At 38.7% G+C, this 22523-nt stretch overlaps 1 protein-coding gene across 1 annotated transcript; it reads right to left on the bottom strand.

Annotated features, from left to right (window-relative positions):
* Window positions 1-1661: 1661 nt before the first annotated feature.
* On the bottom strand, window positions 1662-15986 carry LOC110970734 (mucin-5AC-like). The gene is made up of 13 exons (XM_051944871.1): window positions 15966-15986; window positions 10978-11206; window positions 9958-10083; window positions 9763-9880; window positions 9385-9523; window positions 8570-8680; window positions 7912-7981; window positions 6736-6873; window positions 5013-5177; window positions 4836-4930; window positions 4376-4502; window positions 2420-2672; window positions 1662-1671 (listed from the first exon to the last, which is right to left on the bottom strand). Exons 1-13 carry the CDS (start codon window positions 15984-15986, stop codon window positions 1662-1664), a joined length of 1602 nt encoding a protein of 533 aa, XP_051800831.1.
* Between the last annotated feature and the right edge of the window lie 6537 nt (window positions 15987-22523).

The following is a 22523-nucleotide window of genomic DNA, read 5'->3' as shown; positions in this document are numbered from 1 at the left end:
CCGAGGAAGATTTTGATGGTCTTGGAGCACGTGGTTCCTGTGGTTCCACATGGAACATTCTCTGTGATCACTCTGAACGTTCCATTACTCTGAGCACTGCCGCAGTAGTCCTGAGAAGGATACACACAAAAATCAATATTAGTAACTCTGCTTGACTGTTGACTGGTTGGTTCTCTAGAGTACTTTTTTTTTTTTGACCAGATATTATCATATGTATCACAAGTATGTGCTTATTTTGGAGGGTCCATTCTAATTACTGCTTAGATTCTTTGAGAGCTCCCTCAAACTGCCTTAGTGTTTCTGTAAAATTAGAATGTATACCATCAGTGGTCAGGTCTTTGACACACAAATCTTAGTGAAATGATGTGTGCATTCCTCAGTTCAAAAAACTTGTGCTTGGAAATGCACACTAGTTTCATTGGCATCTCCAGTCACTGTTTTCGTGTGCATTCATACCTGAGTGAGAATGTATTCACAGCTGCCATCAAAAGTGAAGCGATTCTGATCAAAAGTCATGTAGTGTCCATCACCATAGACGTAGCAGGTTCCGTCACATTGGTTGGCGGTGCATTGCCACGTCCTGCCCTTACAAGTGCTGGGAATGCAAATGATTAGATGGCATCAGGTTCTTAATAAAAGACATTTCTTTTTCTTTGTACATATACACTCACCAGCCACTTTATTAGGTACACCTTCAATTGCTTGTTCACACAAACAGGTAATCAGGTAATCACAGGGTCGCAACTCAATGTATTTATGCATGTCATGAATTTCAAACCAAGCATCAGAATGGGGAAGAGAGGGGATTTAAGTGACTTTGATCGTGGCATGGTTGTTGGTGCCATACAGGCTGGTCTGAATATTTCAGAAATTGCTAATCTACTGGGATTTTCACACACAACCATCCCTAGGGTTTACAGAGAATGGTCAGAAAAACAGAAAATATTCAGTGAGCAGCAGTTGTGTGGACCAATATCCCTGGTTGATGAAAGAGGCCAGAGGAGAATAGATAGACTGGTTGGAGATGACAGAAAGGCAAGAAGATGGGCTACAGCAGCAGAAGACCACTCCTGTCCAACCTTGTACTAGCAAGGTGTACCTAACAAAGTAGCCAGTGAGTAGAAGTCACAGATGGAGATGAAAATTATATCAAAATATGCTGCACATTGTTGGGGCTTGATAATATTTCATTGTAATCATGATTCACCTACCAGGTGTTACAGTCCACTTTGGTGGTCTCTCCAGGCTGATAGGAGATACCGTTGTGCACACAGGAACAGTTCCCTGGCTCGATGCAGCCCCCATTACCATCAGATACCAATCCAGATGGGCACATACAGCCAGAGACACACCCTGTGCTCACCTGGAGATAAAGACCTACTTTAAACCACTGTATGTTTCATTTCTACTCCAAACAGAAACATTTAGCTTTATCTCAGAGTTAGGATTATTACTTTCTTTGTTTTCTTATATGTTTAAGGAAAAGATGACTCACACAGGCCATGTCTAATGTGTTGCAACTCTTCTCACACTCAGTTCCCTTTGCAGCTGGACCATTAGCAGAGCAGTTGAAGAACACCATTGGTGGAGCACAGGCTGTTAAAAAAGACATGTCTAAAATCACTTCACTGTATTTCTGAAATCAGTCCCGGTAACTAATTTTACACAACACTGTGTAATGCAACACAACACAGAGATTTTTTTCATATCATCAAGTCTGTCTTGTCTTTGACATGGAAATAAATTGAATGAATTAAGCGCCTAATCTGAGGACTATGGCTGTACAAGACATTTGCATGACAAACATTTTGTAATTTATCATTTTGTGATACATCTAAATTATGTTGGAAAGTCAGCAAATCTTTAATCTTTTCTTTTACTTTTTCTCTTTGCTCTCTGTGTCCAATAATCCAGAGTATAGTCTAAGACTCCAGAGGATCCTGTTAACCAAGAACTGTGGTCTCAATGGGATTTCTTGGTTAAATATGGGTAAATATATAAATAAATAAAGGTACTGTTGGGAAACAATATAACACTCTTATGCTGCCATTTATCAGTGATTCTGTACTATGTAACTTACATGACTGTGCAATAAACTCTCCAATGCAGCTGAGACTGCCTCCCATGCAGGTGCTAGTAAACACAAAACACACACAAAAAAGATAAAGACACATACATAACCTCACAACACATCATTTAAACATTAACCCAAGGTCAAAAAGCAAATCCATATCCATAATTTCCTAAATCAAAATCCATACACCATTTCTGCCTCCCACATCTTTGGCCCCATGGACTACAGTGGATACGTCATTTTAATCAGCTTAGAAGAAAAAAACTACATAAAATCTACCAAGCCACATATAAATTCTATGCAAAAACACAATTAAAAAACTGCGGGAATATATTATTTTCATACCACATGACCCCTTCCTTGGTGATGACCTGACCAGCAGGAACTGCTGAGCCTTCATCATAGCAGGGACAAGCCTCAGATGGAACACACTTCCCAGAGTCATCCATAAAGGTTCCTTCGGCACAGATACAGCCATCGATGGGTGGGAAGGAGTGACAGCTAAGATCTGTGCTGCCGATGCAGCGGCAGGTTCGACTGCTGGATGTAATGTTGTAGGAGTAGACCATGCCGCTAGGACAGGAACTGGCATATTTTCCTGAGGAAGCACAAGCACAAGATCAGGGAAAACCTGTGACTTGACTGCACTGAAATAATTTCAACAAATCAATCAAAAAATTAATCCCTGTAACGTGCAATATTCCAATTTCATATATAATATTTTGATCCAATGTGCAGCATTTTATTTTATTGTGCAAAATTCCAATTTCACTTGCAATACATATCTATTTTTCATCGTGTGTAATTATTTTTGGTTGATCGAATAGACATTGCGTTTAATTTTCAGTGTATAATCAACTGTATGTGGGGACTTTGTGAAGTTCTTGATAAGACTTTTACACTTCTCAGCTGGTGGTTTCTCCCATTTTTCTTTTGCAAACTGCTCTGGTTCCCTCATATTGGGGTTTGCTGATTGCATGAAACCTGCAGTTGTCCTGTTGTTCTCTCTCTTATTCTCATATTGTGAAATGAGGTATTCTAATGTCAGACTTGTCCAAGGTAAAACCGAGTGATTTTGTCAAAAAACAGCCCATGTAGCTCGGATCCGCATTCTACGAATATTTTTGAGTGTAAATACTGCTGTTGATAGTGTTTATGTCATGGTGGGAGGTTAAAATCATTTTCCAGTGATTCTGCATTTGCCATTGTAATTGAATGTATTGCATTTTTTCCTTCACCCATTCAGTTTCCCTCCTGCACTCCTGACTTGATCATCAGGTCTGTCTCAGTCTAGCCTCCCTCTTTTACCATTTGAATACATGTGCTTGAAAATACATTCTGATTGAATGATGCACAAGAGTGAATCCTGCCAACATCTAATGTTCAGAACTCTAAATCCTTCAAACAAGCAATGCTTTGGGTAAAAGCGTCTGTCAAATGAAATTTATGGAGACTGATTCAACCCAGATGCAAGTGCAAAATTCTTGCAGAAGCATTTTGACTTAACATGTGTTTTTAGGTCGGTTTCATTAAGAGAGGTCAGAAATTCCGTTCGTGTGTGTTTTGAAGTTTTCCTTCCCCTTTTGTTCTTTTGATTTGTATTCAATCTGCTATTAGTTTTCCTGGGGGGCTGTGGTCGCATGGACCTTAAACCTTTGGATAATATGAGCGGTTGTGATCACAGGAACATGAGGCTGTTTGGAGACGGTCTTGTAGCCTTCAGATTGACCATGCTTGGCAATTACTTTCTTCCTTATGTCCCCACCTAAATCCATTCTTGTCTTTTCCGTGCTATTGGTCAGTATGTTGTTCACACTGATACCAAATAGCCCAATGAGAGCAGCTTGTCATTATTTAAATGGGCTGAATGACAGACTATAAGCATAAAAACACCTGTGGTACTAAATGAAGGTTATGGACTGTTTGAAATATCACTATAGGTTATTTATTTATCCCCATTGTTAGGGTCAACAGTCAGTAATTTTGTACAGGCCACCTTTGAACAATAGTTCAGCTCTTTTCATTGCTTCTTCATGTTCTAACATGGTAAACCAAAGGCACACAAAAGTATGATAAAAAAGATTTTTAAAAAAAGGTTTTGGATGCAAAACTTTTCAAGAAGAGCATTATGCTTAAGTTTTAATGTGTTGTAAGAGTGACAATACTTTTGGCCACTTTTTTATCTGCTTTTCTGCTTGATCAAAATGACATTTTACATGCATGGGGGCACAATCTGTAGCAACATTGTCCTCCAAGTCAATGGCATAACACTGTCCTGATTCATTATTCCTGACTACTTACCACAAGTGACCTTCCTCCAGTCACTGATCTGTATTCCTGCAGCTGCACAGGCGTGGACGTAGGAGGAGACTGCAGCACACATGAAGTCCTCACTTTTTTCACAGTTACAGCTGTCATACATGCAGTTCTGTGAACAGACAAAATAAGCAGAAATAAGACTGTATACTGTCATATGTGAGGATTCCTGTCAGGTACAGCTGACAGAAATATGAACAAATAGCATCAAACTGGGAACTCCTCCACTTTTCTGAACACAGCTGAAACATTGGACATTTAAATTTGAACAATAATACCAATCATTGTCAACATCATTTGCAATGTTATTTTTGTCAGTAGTATTTATAATATCAGTTTAAGTATAATGTGTAATATTTCAGTTTAATGTGCAATATGTCATTTCAATGTGCAATATATCATTATGTGTGTCTTATCTTATTTTGTCTAAAGCTGTGACACTTGCCTCTTTATAAGAGTTAGGGCTGATTTCAGAATGACAGGAGGCAAACACTCCCTGTGGGTCTGTCAACATGGAGCACCAGTGCTGGGCATAGTTTTCTGTCATTGACACACAACAAGGACAGTCATCAGTCATTCTGAGGAACCATGAAAACAGAGAATCCAAATGAGTCACACCCACCATTATCCACACTGAGACTGCAGGGATTCTTAAAACTGCTCTTAACATCAGGGCAACCAGCATGCGTCTTCCAGCTGTTGGCGAAACCAGCTGCTGTGGCATCTGTAACACCACTCAGCTTAAGAAAGTCATCTGCTTGGTTGCTGTTGAAGTTCCCACACAGACCTGCAGGCAGACACCATCATGTAAATAGCAATACAAAGCCTTTACTTTAAATGGAAAGTGGATTGATTCTGGGTGCTCAGAGAATAGACTGGGCATTGATGAGCATGGTGAGATAACTGAGCAAATACAAGCTGCTACTCATGCTAGGCAAGGTCAGGAGTAGTCTCACATTAGGTTGGATTTCTTTGGCTTTAAGACACTTTTGTTCTTATTCTTTCAGCTGCATGGTAGTGTTAAACAGTTTTGGGAGTCAGTAAAAGACAAATGTAAAAGCAGATCGGTGAACAGGCGTATTGCAAATCTTACAAGATCAACAATTCAGCTCTGGGTTTAGTTTTTTTAATCAGTTTCTCTTTTTAGGATTATATCGCTCCCCAATGACATATGGAACAATAAAATTACTCTGAAGTCGCTTGCAGCTCTAAAACCTCCAATCTTAAACTCTCACTATCTGTGCACTGAACTCCACAGGATCTTCTAAACCTAATGACTATTTCTAAGAGAACTGATTGGTCAGAAGGTGGCGCTTTTATGAGTGCTGATCTCTTCTGTGGAATATAGCCTGCTCTAGAGTAAGTTAGGATTTCAGCATAAGCTACCATGGAGATGTAGCCTGCTAAGAAGTGAACCACTGTTGAAGTACCAAAAGCCCAGCGTTAAGCCAGAAGATCTCTTGATAACCTCAAATCCTGCTTTCCAGTACGGGCCTCTGGTAAAACCAGTATTTTGGCTTTGAAATAAAGTTGTGTGTAGGCTGCGTCAGATGTACTCGATTAGAGCAAAGAGCAACCACATTCAGTGCAATCAAATAGATATTGACCTGAAAGGAACGAAAGCTGCTGTTGCTGCCACTGCTAACATTCACCACACCCGTCAAACCAATATGAAATTGTTTACCCAAAGGTACTGTGATCCTGCTTTGTCTGAAAAGATAAAGCCGTTCACGTGGCAACAACTTCACCAGATATGCTTCCACTCAACTTTGTCGGTCTGATCAATCAGTTCTTTTGGAAAACACCATCACCACTCATGCAAGACTGAGTGGACTTCAGTGTGCTCAGAGAGTGGGAGGGAAAGATAAGGGTTTTAAGAGCTCCAAGCAATTAAGAAGATGATATCCTCCTGAAACACAAACTGATAAAAATGCTACAGCTTTGGACTTCCTGATCTTACAGAATTTGCAGTATGAATGAATTATGGTTATACATTTGTTCTTTACTTGCTCCCAAAAACTGTTTGACATCACCAAAGTTGCAACTGAAAGAACAAGATTTAAATCACCTTAAACGACATCAGAATGAGATTCAGTGATGACTGAATTCATCATTTACATCACAATAACAGTGGCTTCATTTTTATGAACTGATTATCTATTCTTCTATTTAGGGTTTCTGTGGGTTGCATCTATAATTTCATTCTATAATCTTGTAGACTCCCTCCTTGGTTTAGATATGGCTGTTCCAGTTATACAGAGATGACTTCTTTCACTTCTCTCTCAAACATCTACCTTCTCTCTCTAGAATGTGGATCCCGGCTATTAATATCTTAGTGTACCTACCACAGGTGTTGGCCTGGTGGTCGCTGGTCACTGTGATGTACAGCTGCATGACTGGCTCAAGCTGCACCTCCAGCAGAGCACCAACAGATGTCTGCACCAGCAGATAGTAAGAGGAGGCTCTGAAGGCCGAAATCCCAGCTGGGGATTAAGAGAAATGTTGGGGATAAGAAATTGTCAACAAGGTGAAAGCAGCAAGAGAAATGACAAACTTTTGTTGTCACACTGTCACTCCTTTCCAAGTAAATTTGTGATAAAGATGCAAACGGTAAAAATGTTGGGGAGAATTGTGTGGTAACAGCCACTGTGTGCTTAGTAAAATAAATTGGTAGAAAAAGATGCTCATAATGGGTGATATTACTGAACTTAGGCTGTTGATTTGGATGCAGATATTGTGTATTGGGAATTTCCACACAGAAACAAAGACTTCTTCCTTTACTTCCTTTGCTTCACATAAGATAGTTTAGCTTACATGTTTTCTCTTGAAAAAATATACTTTCCTACTCTTATCCAGTTATTTAATGGAAAACTGCAGTAATATGTATAAGATCAATACTGCAATTTTTTGCATTTATTTCTCGCAGCTAAATGTACATATTGTTGTGCTGACAATGAAAACATGCTGTGATATTTCAAACAAGTAATGTGGCGATTTTTGCATTTATTTCATGTAAAAAAAAAAAAAAAGTTTGTACCAATCAAATGGATGTACTTTTGTGTTAATAACAGACATATGGTTTAATATATATGAAAGCTATAGCCAGAAATTTAGCTCAAAATACATATATCAAATGTTAAATACACCAACTAACTACACTGCTAACAATGGAAAAATGCTGTAATATTTAAAATAGGTCACAAGCTTTATTTTATATGGTATTTTCATGTAAATTTTCTTGTAAAACTAAAATTTCTCTGAATGTTTAAACTCTTTTCTTACAGTAAAATCTGGAATACAGCACATTTTTAACTGTAAAATCAACAGTATCAATACATTTCTCTACCCTAAATGAAGAAAATGTTTTATCGAAGTTTTACAGTAGTGTTCTGGCAACCACAGCTGGCAGAATTTTACATTGAAAATAATAGTTTTGTTTTACAGTGTAGCCCCATGGAGGCCCCATGGTGAACCTTGTTCAACAACCAAGGGCTAATGCTGTACAAGAAAGCGACTCTCACCGGCAGAAAATGGTAACTCAGCATAGATGCCATTCACATAAACCTTGCCATTGGGCTGGATGGTAATAACCTTTACATGAAAAGAAACATGATGTTAATAATGACACCTTTACATTCATTGTGTACAATGACGGTGGGATGACTAACAAAGATGGGGAAAAAAACTGTCCAGCTTGCATTGCATTGCCATGCAACAATGAATGCAATTGTGATAAAACTTGAAAGTGTCATTCAATGTAATGACCTAACTATCATGTTCCAAGATTGATTGAAAAAATATTTTAATTCCAAATTCAATCTAGAAAAGACTGAGAGAAATTTGAGAAAAACACATTTTGTAATCTAACAACCTGTTGTGTTAAAACAATGTGTAGCAAATACTGGTTTAGAATTTAAAGACAAAATAAAAAATACTTTTTACTGAATTGAAACAAATTGTATTTTTACATTTCAACACGTTAATCATATTGTGACACATTTCACTCTCCATTACAGTTTGTAGATTCAAAATTGTCAATGAAATGTAGTACTACATATTAGTTTTCAATGAATATATTTTGAAAGAATGAAGAGACAGTTTCTGCTTTTTTCCACATAAAAAAACCTAAATATACTGTACAGTGTTGTGTGTGTGTGTCTTTTTGTGTATCACACTCACATTAGCCCCTCCAGACAAACCCAAGGTGACAGACTTGAGGCATGTTTCACTCTCAGTCTTGCCACATTGTACCAGTTCTCCCTGTATGACAAACTGGGTTCCACTGCAGTCCTAAACACACAACCACAAAACTATTCAACCATCGCTGAACTGAAATAACATGTCTGCAGGAAGTTGTGCATCGGGTTCAGAATTACAGTAGCAGTGACGGTGGATGTGTCAGCTATAGTACTGCCATGCTACACTGATACTAACTACTAATAGCAGTAAAAGCATGATAAGATAAAGGAATGTGTAATGTATAACAATATCTCAGTATTGTTTGCTAACTCTGTATTTGTTAGTCAACGCAGTACACAGTAATGTTAACTCCAATCAATATTTTTCACAAAAAATCTGATTGTAGATGTGATAAAAGACTGCAAGCATAAGTTGTCAGTTAATTGCTCGAACCAGTTTCCAGTTCCCAAGACTGAAACTTAGGTGATGGTTTTGGAGGCTTTTGCATCTCTCTCTCTCTCTCCCTCTCTCTCTCTCCCTCTCTCTCTCTGTCTCTCTCTCTCTCTCTCACACACACACACACCCACCCACCCACACACACACACACACGCACACATTGCATAAAAGATCATTTCACTGGTTTAATATGTGTAAATATCCATCATTAGACATTTAAAACCTTAATTACACATGATCTCATGTAAAACTAAAGCATGCTTTGGGCATACTTTACATATATTTATTTTTATATTCATGTATATTTATATTTTTAGATTGTAATATTTTAACAGCTGTGATGTTGACATATATTTTACCTTAGCCAGAACATAAGAGCAGTCCCCATGAAAGGTGTAGAATTTGCCATCAAAGCTCTTGATGTGAGCTCCTCCCTCCACAGAGCATATTCCTGGACAGTCCTCCTCCTGACACTCCCACTGACCACTCTTACACACACTGCCAATACACACAATTTTACCTTAGTTAACCAATGAACTGACCACTGTAAGAGTGTTATATTTACAAACTAGACTATGCTAGGCTAAACACCTAATAGATCTGCAAAATGCACTCACATTAACAAAACAGAAATTGATTTCTTCATTTAACTATTATTTTTGTAGTAAACATGCATAGTGCCCATAATGTGGAGTCTTTCGTCATTTTCAAACAAACTGACATGCTGTACATCGTACCATTTTTTGCAGTTACTGGAGTAGGACTCTCCAGGTCCATAGGTCTTGCTGTTGTAGCTGCACGAGCATTCACTCAGTGGAACGCAACCCCTTTCATTTAAATCATCAAACACCATGCCTGAAAGTGATCACAGTTACAGTGTATGGAAGGACATTATGTGCGCAATTATTTGCATATATTTTTAGGTGACGCACCTGCAGGGCAGAAGCATCCATCCATACAGTGGCTGTCACATGTAAGGCTGGCGTCTGGGTTTGAGCAGGTATCAGCACAGGGACTCCCACACTCATTGTACTCCATTTGGTATTGACATGATTTCCCTGTGAATACAACAAGATTCTACATTAAACTTTGAGACATTCTGAAGCTGGTCTCATATATAATGGATGGCATGATGATCATATTTCATAAATCAGCTGAGTCACTCTGACCTCAAATGTTTACTTGATGAGAGACAGAGGTATTCAGGAACTAACTGAACGAACTGATTAAAAGTGTGAAAGTTTCAGCACGCTTATCATCAAACATTGTTCTTGTTTGGAGAAACAGCCCACAGGTAGGTCAAGTACCATCATAAGATTAGACACAGCTGCAGGACAAGTTCATGAGCCCTTCAGTCAGTATACTGAAGTGAATTAGGCCTCCAGAGTTTCCATTAAAATTTGTATATAAATATATATATATATTTCAACTTTTTTGTGATGTTTACAAAAGATAGATTTTTCATTTTTTTCTGATTTGCAGCACTGATTTTTGGTTGTTATGTGTTTAAAGTAAGTAAATAAAGGCATGAAACTTCTCATCTCATGCATTTAATAGAGATTAATTTTTTAGATGAGGTTCAGGACCAGGACCACACCTCAATCACTCCTCTTCCTGTCGTATGCCTATATATATATATATAGCACTCTGCCCTTCCTAGTTGTTTGTTCTTGCTTCTCTTGCCCCACCCACCCTCCCTATACGTCTGCCTCCTTTTCCTGACTTCTCCTTTTCCTCGGGGGTCTGCCAGCTGAGAACTGCTGCTGATCTCCAAATAAGCTTTCCCCCCCACACCGCATCAGTTCAACTCGGTCGTTCCCAAGGAAATGATCCTTTGCAGCAAATAAACAATCAGTGGTATGGTCCTTGCTAGTGAATTTACTGACTTTAAAGCCCAAACAGAGAAGACAACCCCTCGTAAGCCAAGAACATTTAATTAGCAGTGTACTCACAGCAGAGTTCTTCGGTTCTCCAATTCTGTGGTTTGCCACCAGCATGAACACACTGTCGGGAGAATTCAGACACAGTATCGCACAGGCAGTGGGGATCTGCCTTTTCACCTTCACTGTTGCCACAGTGACAAAGGTCTGCAACACAGGCAGAAGTGAAGGAGGCAATGTCCAGCAGATTCTGACAGCTGCTGAAAGCTGGCCCCATAAGGATCTGCTCGCACACTGGTTTCTGCAGGACAAATAGACACAAAGATCACTCTTACTATATTATCCAGGGATAATCCACAACATGAAAATTAATGCCTCTCGTCATGTTGACTGTGTTTTTATTTACCTGTGGGGCTACAGGCACTGAGCTGGCTTTATCTGATGCACAAGTTTAGAGCATTCAGCTATGACTCCAGCTGTTGCTCTATCACAAGTTTAGCTGTGGTAAGCTACATCTAAGGTTTTGAACCCAGCTGCTTATTCTTGTACAAATTACATTTTCAGTCATACAGATGCTACTACAGGTACAAGTCTTTTATTGATGATAACAAAAAATCATTTTACTGCCTCTGCTCAAAACATGCATTCATCTGTGTGGCCACAAATTCTGGGCAGCAAGCTGGCATGCTTATAGGATAGGTAGATGCTAAAATTTGCCTCATGTTGACCCTTCCAATCACGTGTGAACATGGACAATTGTGCTTTGACTCCTATATAGCGGGTGGATCCTCACCAAGTTGTCACAGCTTTTTGTTGGTTCCACCGTGTAGTCAGAGCAAGCTTCAGTTGGACCATTCATTTTCCAGAAGTCGGCAAAATCCCTGAGGGATAACTTCACACCTGTTTGAATGATATAAAAGAATCACAATTCAGTTCTACGACCATGGATATACATTGACTGATGTTCTAAGGTGGGCCGAAGTGTACCATGACTGTAGAACTCATCATGAAGCTGGACCCCATTAAAGTCTCCACAAAGACCACAAGTTTGGTTCTTGAACTTCTGATCTAGCTCAACCTGTGAGGACAAATCAGTCTAGTTAAACACTATCAGAACTTGTGTACAAATCTGATGAAGTTTGTGTCATATTTTTGCAGAAATTTAGAAAACCTTAAAATGCTACTGTACAGAATAGAATATTTGTCATGACAATCTGGTCTTTGCAGCCATAGCCCTACCAGAAAAGAGTCCTCCTCATTCCAGAAAGCAACCAGTCCAAGCTTGGCTTTGATTTTAATGTAAGTGGAAGTTTTTTCAATGAGCACTCCTCCTCGACTGACTGGAAGGATAGCTCTGCAACAAGAAAATGTAGGTAAGAAAAACAAACAAAAAAAGAATCAAAATATATACAAATATGGATTTAAAAAACGACTGTACTAGATAAACTATTAAAATGAAATAAAAGCAATTTGATATAGAGTTAGATAGGATAGAACTACAGTCCTATCTAATTGGTACGTCATACAGGAAATGCGTGTCCTGTATGTTAAGCATTTAGTCCAACACCTTTCCCTCAATAACCAACTCCAGGAGCTCCAGAACCGTCCCTAGCAAAGAACCAGCCTTTTTGTTTATCAGTTTATTTAGGCATCAACAGATGACAACAAAGAAAATTCCACATGCAACAACATACTAATAAAAGATCTGCAACATCTTAAAGGACCTAAAGTTCCTTGAGAAATAGAGTCTGTCATATTTCTAGTACCAATTAACTCCCAGGTATTTGTCATGCTTCACTATTTCCACCAATATGGCTAATGGCTGGGCTAATGCAAAAACCAAGAGTGGCATTCAATACCAAGAGATTTTAGAGAAATTTACATCTGTGATTGATCTTTTCAGGTTCAAAAAATATGCTGCTCTAATAGCAATAATTCAGTTCCTTTTCTTGCTGATCAAGTCATTAAGTCAATTCAAATTATTCCCTTTGGGTTTTTTATTGTGATAGTATGGGATATTATTGAAATTATCCATATGCACCATCTGGACTGAAGCAATAAATTATGCATTTTATTTTTAGAGTAAACTCACAGTTCGCCGTCAATGGTCACTGAGCCCTTTGACAGTTCCACTACTGAACCCTGTAGGTTCAAAATGATGCTTTGGATGGTCGAAGAACCACCAGCTTCTTGTCTTCTTATCTGGATGTTGAAGTCATTGTAAGTGCTCTGGCATGAGGAGGTCAAGATGTAGTTGCAGGTGGAGTGCAACTGGAAAATATCCCCGTCAAAGGTCTTGTAGTGGAAGTTGCCCCATGTGCTGCAAACCTGGTTGTTGTGGGCAGGACCCACACCTACAAAGAGATTTTTTTTTTAATTTCGTAATTTAATAACCGTTTGTCTACAGTAATAAATGGTCACACACAGTCTAGTAAGAAAATAATTGAATCAAGCCAACAACAAGCTCACCTGTTTCAGAAATATGGAATATATTCAAAGCAGAGTGTGCCTCTGTTGGAAAAGATAAGAGTTATTAGTCCAGCAAACAATATTTGAATCTCAAACTACATTGTGACATAATAATGCTGCACTTTGCTAAAGCAGACGGTCAAACATTTAGACTGTTAATAGTCAGAACAGTTATACTTGTCAATCTGCGGAATAAAGTATAATGTACATACCACTGTACCAAGCAGCTATAATGACTGAGAGGCTCAGCCATTGCAACCACTTGTTAGCCATAGCCATTCCCTTCTCCAGAGGAATTCTGACCAAGATGTGAAGGATATACCCTCCTTTATACCAGTAGGCAAGGTCTTTGTAGGTGAAGGAGTGGCATTCAGCCTTACATGATGATTCACTGGTCCTCCCCTGTGTTCCATTCACTCGTATATTTCCAATCCACCTGCCGTCATACACCTGATATAAAATACAAGATAACAGTATGAAACCAGATGACATTTGTCATGTAGAATCCATGTTAATAGCCTCAAAATAAACATGGTGGTTGGGTTTTTGTTGTTTTCATTGAACTGATGAGTTCTTAAACTATAGATTTGTACTGTAATTTCTTGTATCAAATGAAGAACACTAAACAAGAAAGCAACACCAAACAAAGAAGCTGTGACTGTGAGTAAGGTTTATAGGAAGGGTCAGGGTTACACAATATTCCCCTTTAATATTGGGTTTGGAGACTAATGAATAAACAAATCACACCTGAAAGTGGTCAATAAGTTGGTGATGGGCTAGGTTGAGAATTTGGTGAAATTAAATGCAACATTCTTCCTGTCAAAGATGATGCATTTGGTTTTGCTGATGTTACGGCAGAGGTGGAGGCTGTGAAAGGACTGCTCAACAGAAGTAAGGATGAGCTGAAGAGCGGAGTGCATGGCCAACTGAGTATAAGATGGTATCATCGGCATACAAGTGGATCTGGGAACTGCCAGCAGCTTTTGCAACTTCATTAATGCAGTTGGAAAATAAGGTTGAACCCAAGATGGAGCCCTTGTTTGCTCCTCCGTTGTTAATTTCATTTTTGTGATTTGCTACCCAAAGATAGCAAGAAATGTTTTCTTCCATTTCTGCCTTTCTTGTGGTACAATCATGTATTGATCAATGCTAAATTTACAGCACAGACGATGTCATTTGACTTATGTGTATGATGATTTTGTACCCGAGTGGATGTTTTCTGTTTGTATTTTTGACAATAACCAGCAAGATCGAAAGGTTCTGTCTTTTCAGGGAAGGCTCAGAGATTTAGTATCCACAATTTACTGTTCTACAATTTCATTTAGCAGACTCTTTTATCCAAAGCGACATACGTCTGAGAGTAGACACAACACAAGCAAGGACCTAGTCTGTCTTATTGGCTTTTAAAATTATTCAAAGATCCAGTGGAAACACCTACAACAACCAAGCAGTGGGAATAATAGACCACCACAACCTGCCCATTATGACATGTTGTGGACTGATAATATAAGTTAAATAAAGACTAAACTAAATATGCCTGAGTGTTTGTATTTGTTTTGTTTTATCAAATTTTGACTCAAGTGGTAAAAGTTCTGTTCAAGGTGTGGTCAGATTACTAACACTTTCCACTTTTGTTTTCTTATCACCAGCAGTCATCTTTAACAATAGCAAAACTGAACAGTGACTTGACATCAATGGTAAGCTGAGATTACTGGAACTCACCTCAGCTAATTATAAATCCATTTGCGATATTGTACTGTCCACCCTAAGGAGATAGTGTGACTTGCTGAAGTGATCTGATGTGTGATGCATAGTAACGGGTGTGACCCTGATGTCTGCCCAGCAGCACTAATCAGTTGTTGCTGTCATTTATGTTGTCTGAATCCTGTTGTTCTATGGCATGCTATGCAATTGCTAAAGAACATAGTTTTTCTCACTTCAAACTACAATCACATTGATAAATTCAAAATGGCTTTTAGAAATCTTTGCACATAAAGTCACATAAGTGATGTAGCATTTCTTAATGTAAATATTAGCATGCTTGCTTCTCCAATTGAACAGATTTTCTCTATGCCTGCAAGATGAACATCTTCGATCTAAAGAAGAAAAAAGCCTTGCAACCTTTGCAGACATTGTGACAATGAGCTCGCACCACCCCACCAATGAAGGAACCCAAACTGGTGCAAGACACTGTGCAGAATTAGCTAAAGCTTCGCTCACCTTCAGGCTCACCAAGGTTCTGGAATCATACTATTGGATAGGGACTCTTTCTATTGAAGTTTCAGAAGGTGAGAGGTGCCAGGCGAGTCTGGGGATGCACACAAGTCCCTGTCTGAGCACTGCCATATTTGAGTTTTTCCCAGAGAATAGTTTTGAGGGTGTGAATATGAACAGAATAAAAGAAGAAAAAAAGCCAAACAAAGAGAACTCTGGCCTTTGCAAACTCATGGTTCTCTTGGGGATGAATGTTGTGCTAAAGTCTCTGTATGAGACTGGAAGTCAGATCTTGCACTGCTTACCAGCAGATGACAGATGAGGTAAAGAAATAAACAACTTACCAAGATGCGTAGGCACGCCGACCCACAGTGTACCCAGTTGTCCAGCTGCTCCATCACTGGTACAACCCCTGGCAAAAATGATGGAATCACTAGTTTTGGAGGATGTTCATTCAGTTGTTTAATTTTGTACAAAAAAGCAGATCACAGACATGCCACAAAACTAAATTCATTAAAATGGCAACTTTCTGGGATAAGAAACACTAAAAGGAATTTTAAAAATGTGGTAGTCGAAAACAATTGCTTTTTTAGGTCAAGCAGTGGGAAAAAATTATGGAATCACCCTGTAAATGTCCATTTCCAAAACTAATATCTGCATCAGATTAAATCTGCTCATTAGTCTGCAGTTAAAAAGGAACCTTAGACCTTGGAGAGCTATTGCACCAAGTGGATTGACATGAATCATGGCTCCAATGCGACAGATGTCAATTGAAACAAAGGAGAGGATTATCAAACTTCTTACAAAGGTCACACAATGGAAGCAGAATCAATTAGGTCAGCATTGGACAGTTTTCCAAATTCAACAAAGCTTTGGCAACATACCAAGTATATGACTTTTCATCAATGTCAGTCCTAAAAGCTTCAGTAGAAAACAACTGGTTTTCTCTTTTAGGTTCGTGAAGATATTTCACCTCTCATCCAAGAATCTGCTTCAGTTCTGAACTGAATAGAATCTACACAGACATAAATGTTGAGGCCCTAATATTTTTCTAAATGTTTAATCATTTCTGTTAAAAACAAAAGCAAGAACAAAGTTGAGAACTCAAACTTTTTTTTTTTACTTTAAAATATTTTTTAAAAATGCAGTTATCAGTTAAAAATCTGCTTATGAATGTTGATATTGCATAATTTTTGCAAAACGAAGTTTTATGGTCAGTGGACATTTTACATAAAATCCAATGCCAATATTGTGTTGTAATTGTTATTACAATTTATGTGTATGGCCACACAGATTGAGGGAAGATATAATATGAAACCCTTCTTAAGGAGATAGGTAAAGATGAGTAAAAATGTTTATTGTTTTCTTAAAAACAATAAATTAATTGATAAAACAAAACCTCTGCACCTTCTGTATTAAAGTGTGACTCACAACCTGCCCATCCACCACCCTGACCTGCACACCCTTTTATATACATTGCCAGTCAGAAGTTTTAGAACACCTCAGTTTTTCCATTTTTAAAAAAATTAAAATTCAAGTAGTTCAAGTCCAATGAATAGGTTGAAATGGTACAAAGGTAAGTAGGAGGTTAAAAAAAGGTAATGCTACCCAAAAGTGAAATATAACTTACATTTCAGAATTATACAAAAAGACCTTTTTCAGGGAACAAGAAATGGGTTAACAAGTTAAAGTTGTTTTGCAGCAATAGAGGTTCATCAAGCCTTGAAAGTTGGTGCTACCAAATCCTACAGGTATCCCAACTTTTCTTGATCACTTACAAACTCCTCTGTCTGCATAAAAGCAGTGTTGGGACACACCGTGGCACCATACACTCAAGAGCATTATTTGAACAGTATCATACTGCAGAAAATAGTGTTTTGCTAGAAAAATGGTGAGGAAAAGGCAATTAACAATTGAAGAGAGACAGACCATCATAGCACTTAAAAATGTAGGTCTTTCCTACAGAGAAATTGTGAAGAAAATCAAGGTGTCAGTGAGTACAGTTTTCTTCACCATCAAAAGTCATTCAGAAATTAAGGGAAAACTCTGACAGGAAGAGGTCTGAAAGACTCAAAGCCACGACAGTCTCAGAAGACAAGTTTCTGAGAGTCAACGGCTTGCAAGATAGGTGACTCATAGGACAACAGCTTCAAGCACAGCTTAATAGTGGTCCTAGTAAAAAGTCTCAGTTTCAACTGTCAAGAGAAGACTTGGAGCTGCAGGTTTGACAGTTCGAGTTGCAGCAAGAAAGACATTGCTAAGATATCAGAATAACAAAAAGAGACTTGCCTGGACCATGAAACACCACCAATGGAGTACTGAAGACTGGTAGAAGGTATTATGGACTGATGAATCAAAATTTGAAATCTTTGGTTCATCTTGCAGGACTTTTGTATGTCGTCAAGTAGGAGAAAGGATGGTTCCTCAGTATGTGACATCAACTGTCAAACATGAAGGAGGAAATGTGATGGTCGGGGGTTGTTTTGCTGGATCCAGGGCCTTTGATTTGAACAGAGTGAGAGGTACCCTGAACCAAAACGACAACCACAGCATTCTGCAGTGCCATGCAGTACCCTCTGGTATCAATCAATCCTTAATTATATTGCACTTCTCATACAACTAAAATGCAACACAAAATGCTTTACAACAGTTAAAAACATTACAGAAAAACAGAGAAAATCTGTCCCTCCCACCCTCCACATATACGTATATACACACACCCATCGGGAATGGAGTGTTCTAAAACTTTTGACCAGTAGTGTAAGAAAACGTAACCTTAGTTACTCTTTAGTGATGGTAAAACTGACTCATTAGAATTGTCATTTTAAAAAGGTTGCACAATGTTGAGATTTTCTGAGTCAACCTGAAATGTAAAAACACTGAATCAAAGTGTGTTTGGACAACATCAACACCTTCAACCAACAGTGATAACGTTGCTGAGAAAACAACACCTGTGTTTTGATCAGGGTCAATTTGGAGAAATTTGAATGTGTTTTTTTTAATGAAAGCAAGGTTACACAGACAGTCTTTAACAAGATGAAAATGAAACTAGCATGCATAACCCAATGTGTAGATTAAAAAAAAAACTCACTGGAAATTCGGCTCAGTGAAAACAGAATCATCATATGTAGGCAATATACTCTATTTACTAGTTGATGTCTAGTTGATGTCTAATAAATTAATCAGAATTATGTCATGGGAAACAGTATCTTATGGGGCATGCTTAAAAGTGGTTATTTATTATTATTTTGTGCAGTTAACTTACAAATTCAAGATTTGTATGACAATGTGCCATTTAGCAAATTAAAGCACAAACAGAGTTGGGACATGGGACCTCTACAAGTGTGCTGGAGAGTCTGACACCAGGGCGAGGGCAGTTAACCCTCTGGGTTCGGTGGGTTGTGTTGTGAAGCCCTGCAAATTGGGCTTGTTCTGGCATATCCTACAAATGTTTGATAGAATTGGGATCTGAGGAGCTCTGAGGCCTGGCCAACACCTTGGGCTTTTATTTAAATGTTCCTTAAAGGGTTCTTCAGTGACTTTTTTGGTGCGTCTGGGCACATTGTCCCGCTGAATGATGCTGATGTTATCAGGGAGTGCCAAGGCGATGAGGAGGTATGCTTGTTCTGTAGCAATGTTTAGGTGTGTAGCATGTGTAAAGGTAACAGCCACATCATGCCAGGACTGAAGATTTCCCAGTAGAACATTGCATTGTAATAGAAGGACCAATATTATACAGTTTAGCTGCTATTGATTTTAATGTTGTGGCTGGTTGGTCTATGTAAATGAACAATTTGCAACCAACAATTACTCCAATAATCTAAAACTAGTTGGGCATTGTGTTAACTTTCATCAAGTCAAGCCGAAGTCAACAAGAAAAAAAGAAACATGTCTGTAATATACCCCAGCGACCCAACTTTTTGAAAACCCCAGATCTGTCCACAGCACACAGAAGCCACAGGAACACTTCAAAAAGGCATGCAAGTGAGATAAGCCTGATGTCAAGGTGTGTAAGTTGTTATCAGTGTGTATCAGGTAAGACTGATAACTTTAGGTGCTACTGTTTGCCTAACAGGAGTGGTGCTGGTGTCAGTCAGAGAAACCCAAGAAGTAAGAGGTCAGAAGGAAATGCAAACTTGACAAAAACAGAAGAACAGAAAATCATCCTTGCAAGATCACTGGACCCAGGAATGATGTTCATATTGAAGGCTTTTGCTACACATAACTTCCATGCAATGGCAATTTTCAGTTTTATTTCATGACACCACTCAGCCACAACATTAAAACCACTGACAACGAAAGTGTATAACATTGACTATTTCCTTCGATATAATGTTCAGCTGGGAAACCTTGGGCCTTGGCAGTCACGTGGATGCTATTTTGATACAAGCAGATTACCCATGTTATTTTTAAGTTAAGAATTAAACCCTACAAAAGATTAATGTTCACACACAAACCCCGCCTGTGTTAACTCCACACAGTGAAAAAACTGCCAGGTCACACAAAGTAAATAAATCAAAAATAGAATCACATAAAACCCTCGTTGTTATGACAAATAAAGGAAAGAAAAAAAACTTTTCAAACTCCCTTCCTTCATTTATTTCAACGAAAACTGGGATATAATGAAAGGAGTCCACTTCAGGATTTTCTGATTAATTCTTTAATACAGTTCAGTCAATACAACTCAGTATTCCATTTTGGGCTTTTCTCATGATCCCACAAAAAAGTCAAAGCACTGACATTTCTCACAGTAACATTCATTCATCCCAAAATGAAAAGTAAATCCACAGAAGAAGCCAGGCGAAGAAAAAATAAACCGAAAAAAAGAAGGAAAAAAAAGCCAAACAAAGAGAACTCTGGCCTTTGCAAACTCATGGTTCTCTTGAGGATGAATGTTGTGCTGAAGTCTGTTTGAGACTGGAAGTCAGATCAGTCAGATCTTGCACTGCTTACCAGCAAACGACAGATGAGGTAAAGAAATAGACAACTTACCAAGATGCCTAGGCACGCTGACCCACAGTGTACCCAGCTGTCCAGCTGCTCCATCACTGGTACAACCCCTGGCAAAAATGATGGAATCAGTAGTTTTGGAGGATGTTCATTCAGTTGTTTAATTTTGTACAAAAAAGCAGATCACAGACATGCCACAAAACTAAATTCATTAAAATGGCAACTTTCTGGGTTTAAGAAACACTAAAAGGAATTTTAAAAATGTGGTAGTCAATAGCAAATGCTTTTTTAGATCAAGCAGTGGGAAAAAATTATGGAATCACCCTGTAAATTTCCATTTCCAAAACTAATATCTGCATCAGATTAAATCTGCTCATTAGTCTGTAGTTATAAATGAATCTCACACCTTGGAGAGCTATTGCACCAAGTGGATTGACATGAATCATGGCTCCAACGCGACAGATATCAATTGAAACAAAGGAGAGGATTATCAAACTTCTTAAAGAAGGTAAATCATTGTGGAATGTTGCAAAAGATGTTGGTTCATCACAGTCAGCTGTGTAAAATCTGGACCCAGTACAAACAACATGGGAAGGGTGTAAAAGGCAAGCACACTGGTAGACCAAGGAAGACATCAAAGTGTCAAAACAGAAAACTTAAAGCTATATGTCTTGAAAACAGAAAATGCACAACAAAACAAATGAGGAACAACTGGGCAGAAACTGGAGCTCTGTGACCGAACTGTAAGAAACCTCGTAAGGGAAATGGGATTTACACACAGAAAAGTGAAATGAAAGCCATCATTAACACCTAAACAGAAAAAACAAGGTCACAGTGGGCTAATGAAAAGCAATGGTGGACTGTGGATTACTGGATGAAAGTCATATTCAGTGATGAATCGCGAATCTGCATTGGACTAGGTGATGATGCTGGAATTTTAGTTTGGTGCCGTTCCAATGGGATTTATGAAGACGATTGTTGAAGAAAACATGCAAATTTCCACAGTCATTGATGATCTGGGGCTGCATGTCAGGCAGAGGCACTGGGGAGATGGCTGTCATCACATCTTCAAAAAATGCACAAGTTTACATTGACATTTTGGACACTTTTCCATCAGTTGAAAGGATGTTTGGGGATAGTGAAATCCTTTTTCAAGATGATAATGCATCTTTCCATAGAGCAAAAACTGTGAAAACTTTCCTTGAAGAAAGACACTTTCTTCAGCATCTGGGAACCCAAAGAAGTCCTCATCCTTTGTCCCTTCCTTGAATCTCTCCCTTAGCTTCCACTGCTTCTGCTCCTCCACTTGTTTAGCAGATGGGTGGCAAGGATTGAACCAGGAGATGTATTCAATCGACCAGATGCCCACTTTCCTTGCTCTGTCATTGATGGAAAACAGAAAGGTTCTTGGTGACAAACACCTTACGCTTGTTGAGGCAGGAGATTTCTAAGTAAGTTTGGGAGTCAGACACAACTTCTCTGGTCAGCGGCACTAAATGGTTGCATTTATATAGCACTTTTATCCAAAGCGCTTTACATGATACATCACATTCACTCATTCACACACACATTCACACACTGATGGCGGAAGCTGCCATGCAAGGCGCTAACCACAACCCACCAGGAGCAATTAGGGGTTCGGTGTCTTGCTCAGGGACACCTCGACATGAGCTCGATTGAACCGGCAACTATACAGTTACAAGACGGCCACTCTACCCACTGAGCCATGCCGCACTACAATCAGTGGACCCCTCAGTGGCAGATTGATGTTGAGTGTCCTGTGGATTTATGTTTTGCTGTATTTGAGGCAAATTTGAAGTCAAGGAGGTGCTTATCTCTCTGCTTATGCTGGGAACCAATGTAAGAGGCTATTATTCGTTTGGTTTACTCTTTCTGTAAGGTTTATCACACCAAGCAAATTTATCAAAATATAACAAGACAAATGATGCTGTCACTGCTATGTTTTTATTTTTATAAAAAATAAT

Source organism: Acanthochromis polyacanthus, chromosome 2, assembly GCF_021347895.1.
Source record: "Acanthochromis polyacanthus isolate Apoly-LR-REF ecotype Palm Island chromosome 2, KAUST_Apoly_ChrSc, whole genome shotgun sequence".
Classification (NCBI taxonomy): domain Eukaryota; kingdom Metazoa; phylum Chordata; class Actinopteri; family Pomacentridae; genus Acanthochromis; species Acanthochromis polyacanthus.
This window is presented reverse-complemented; position numbering and strand designations above follow the sequence as displayed.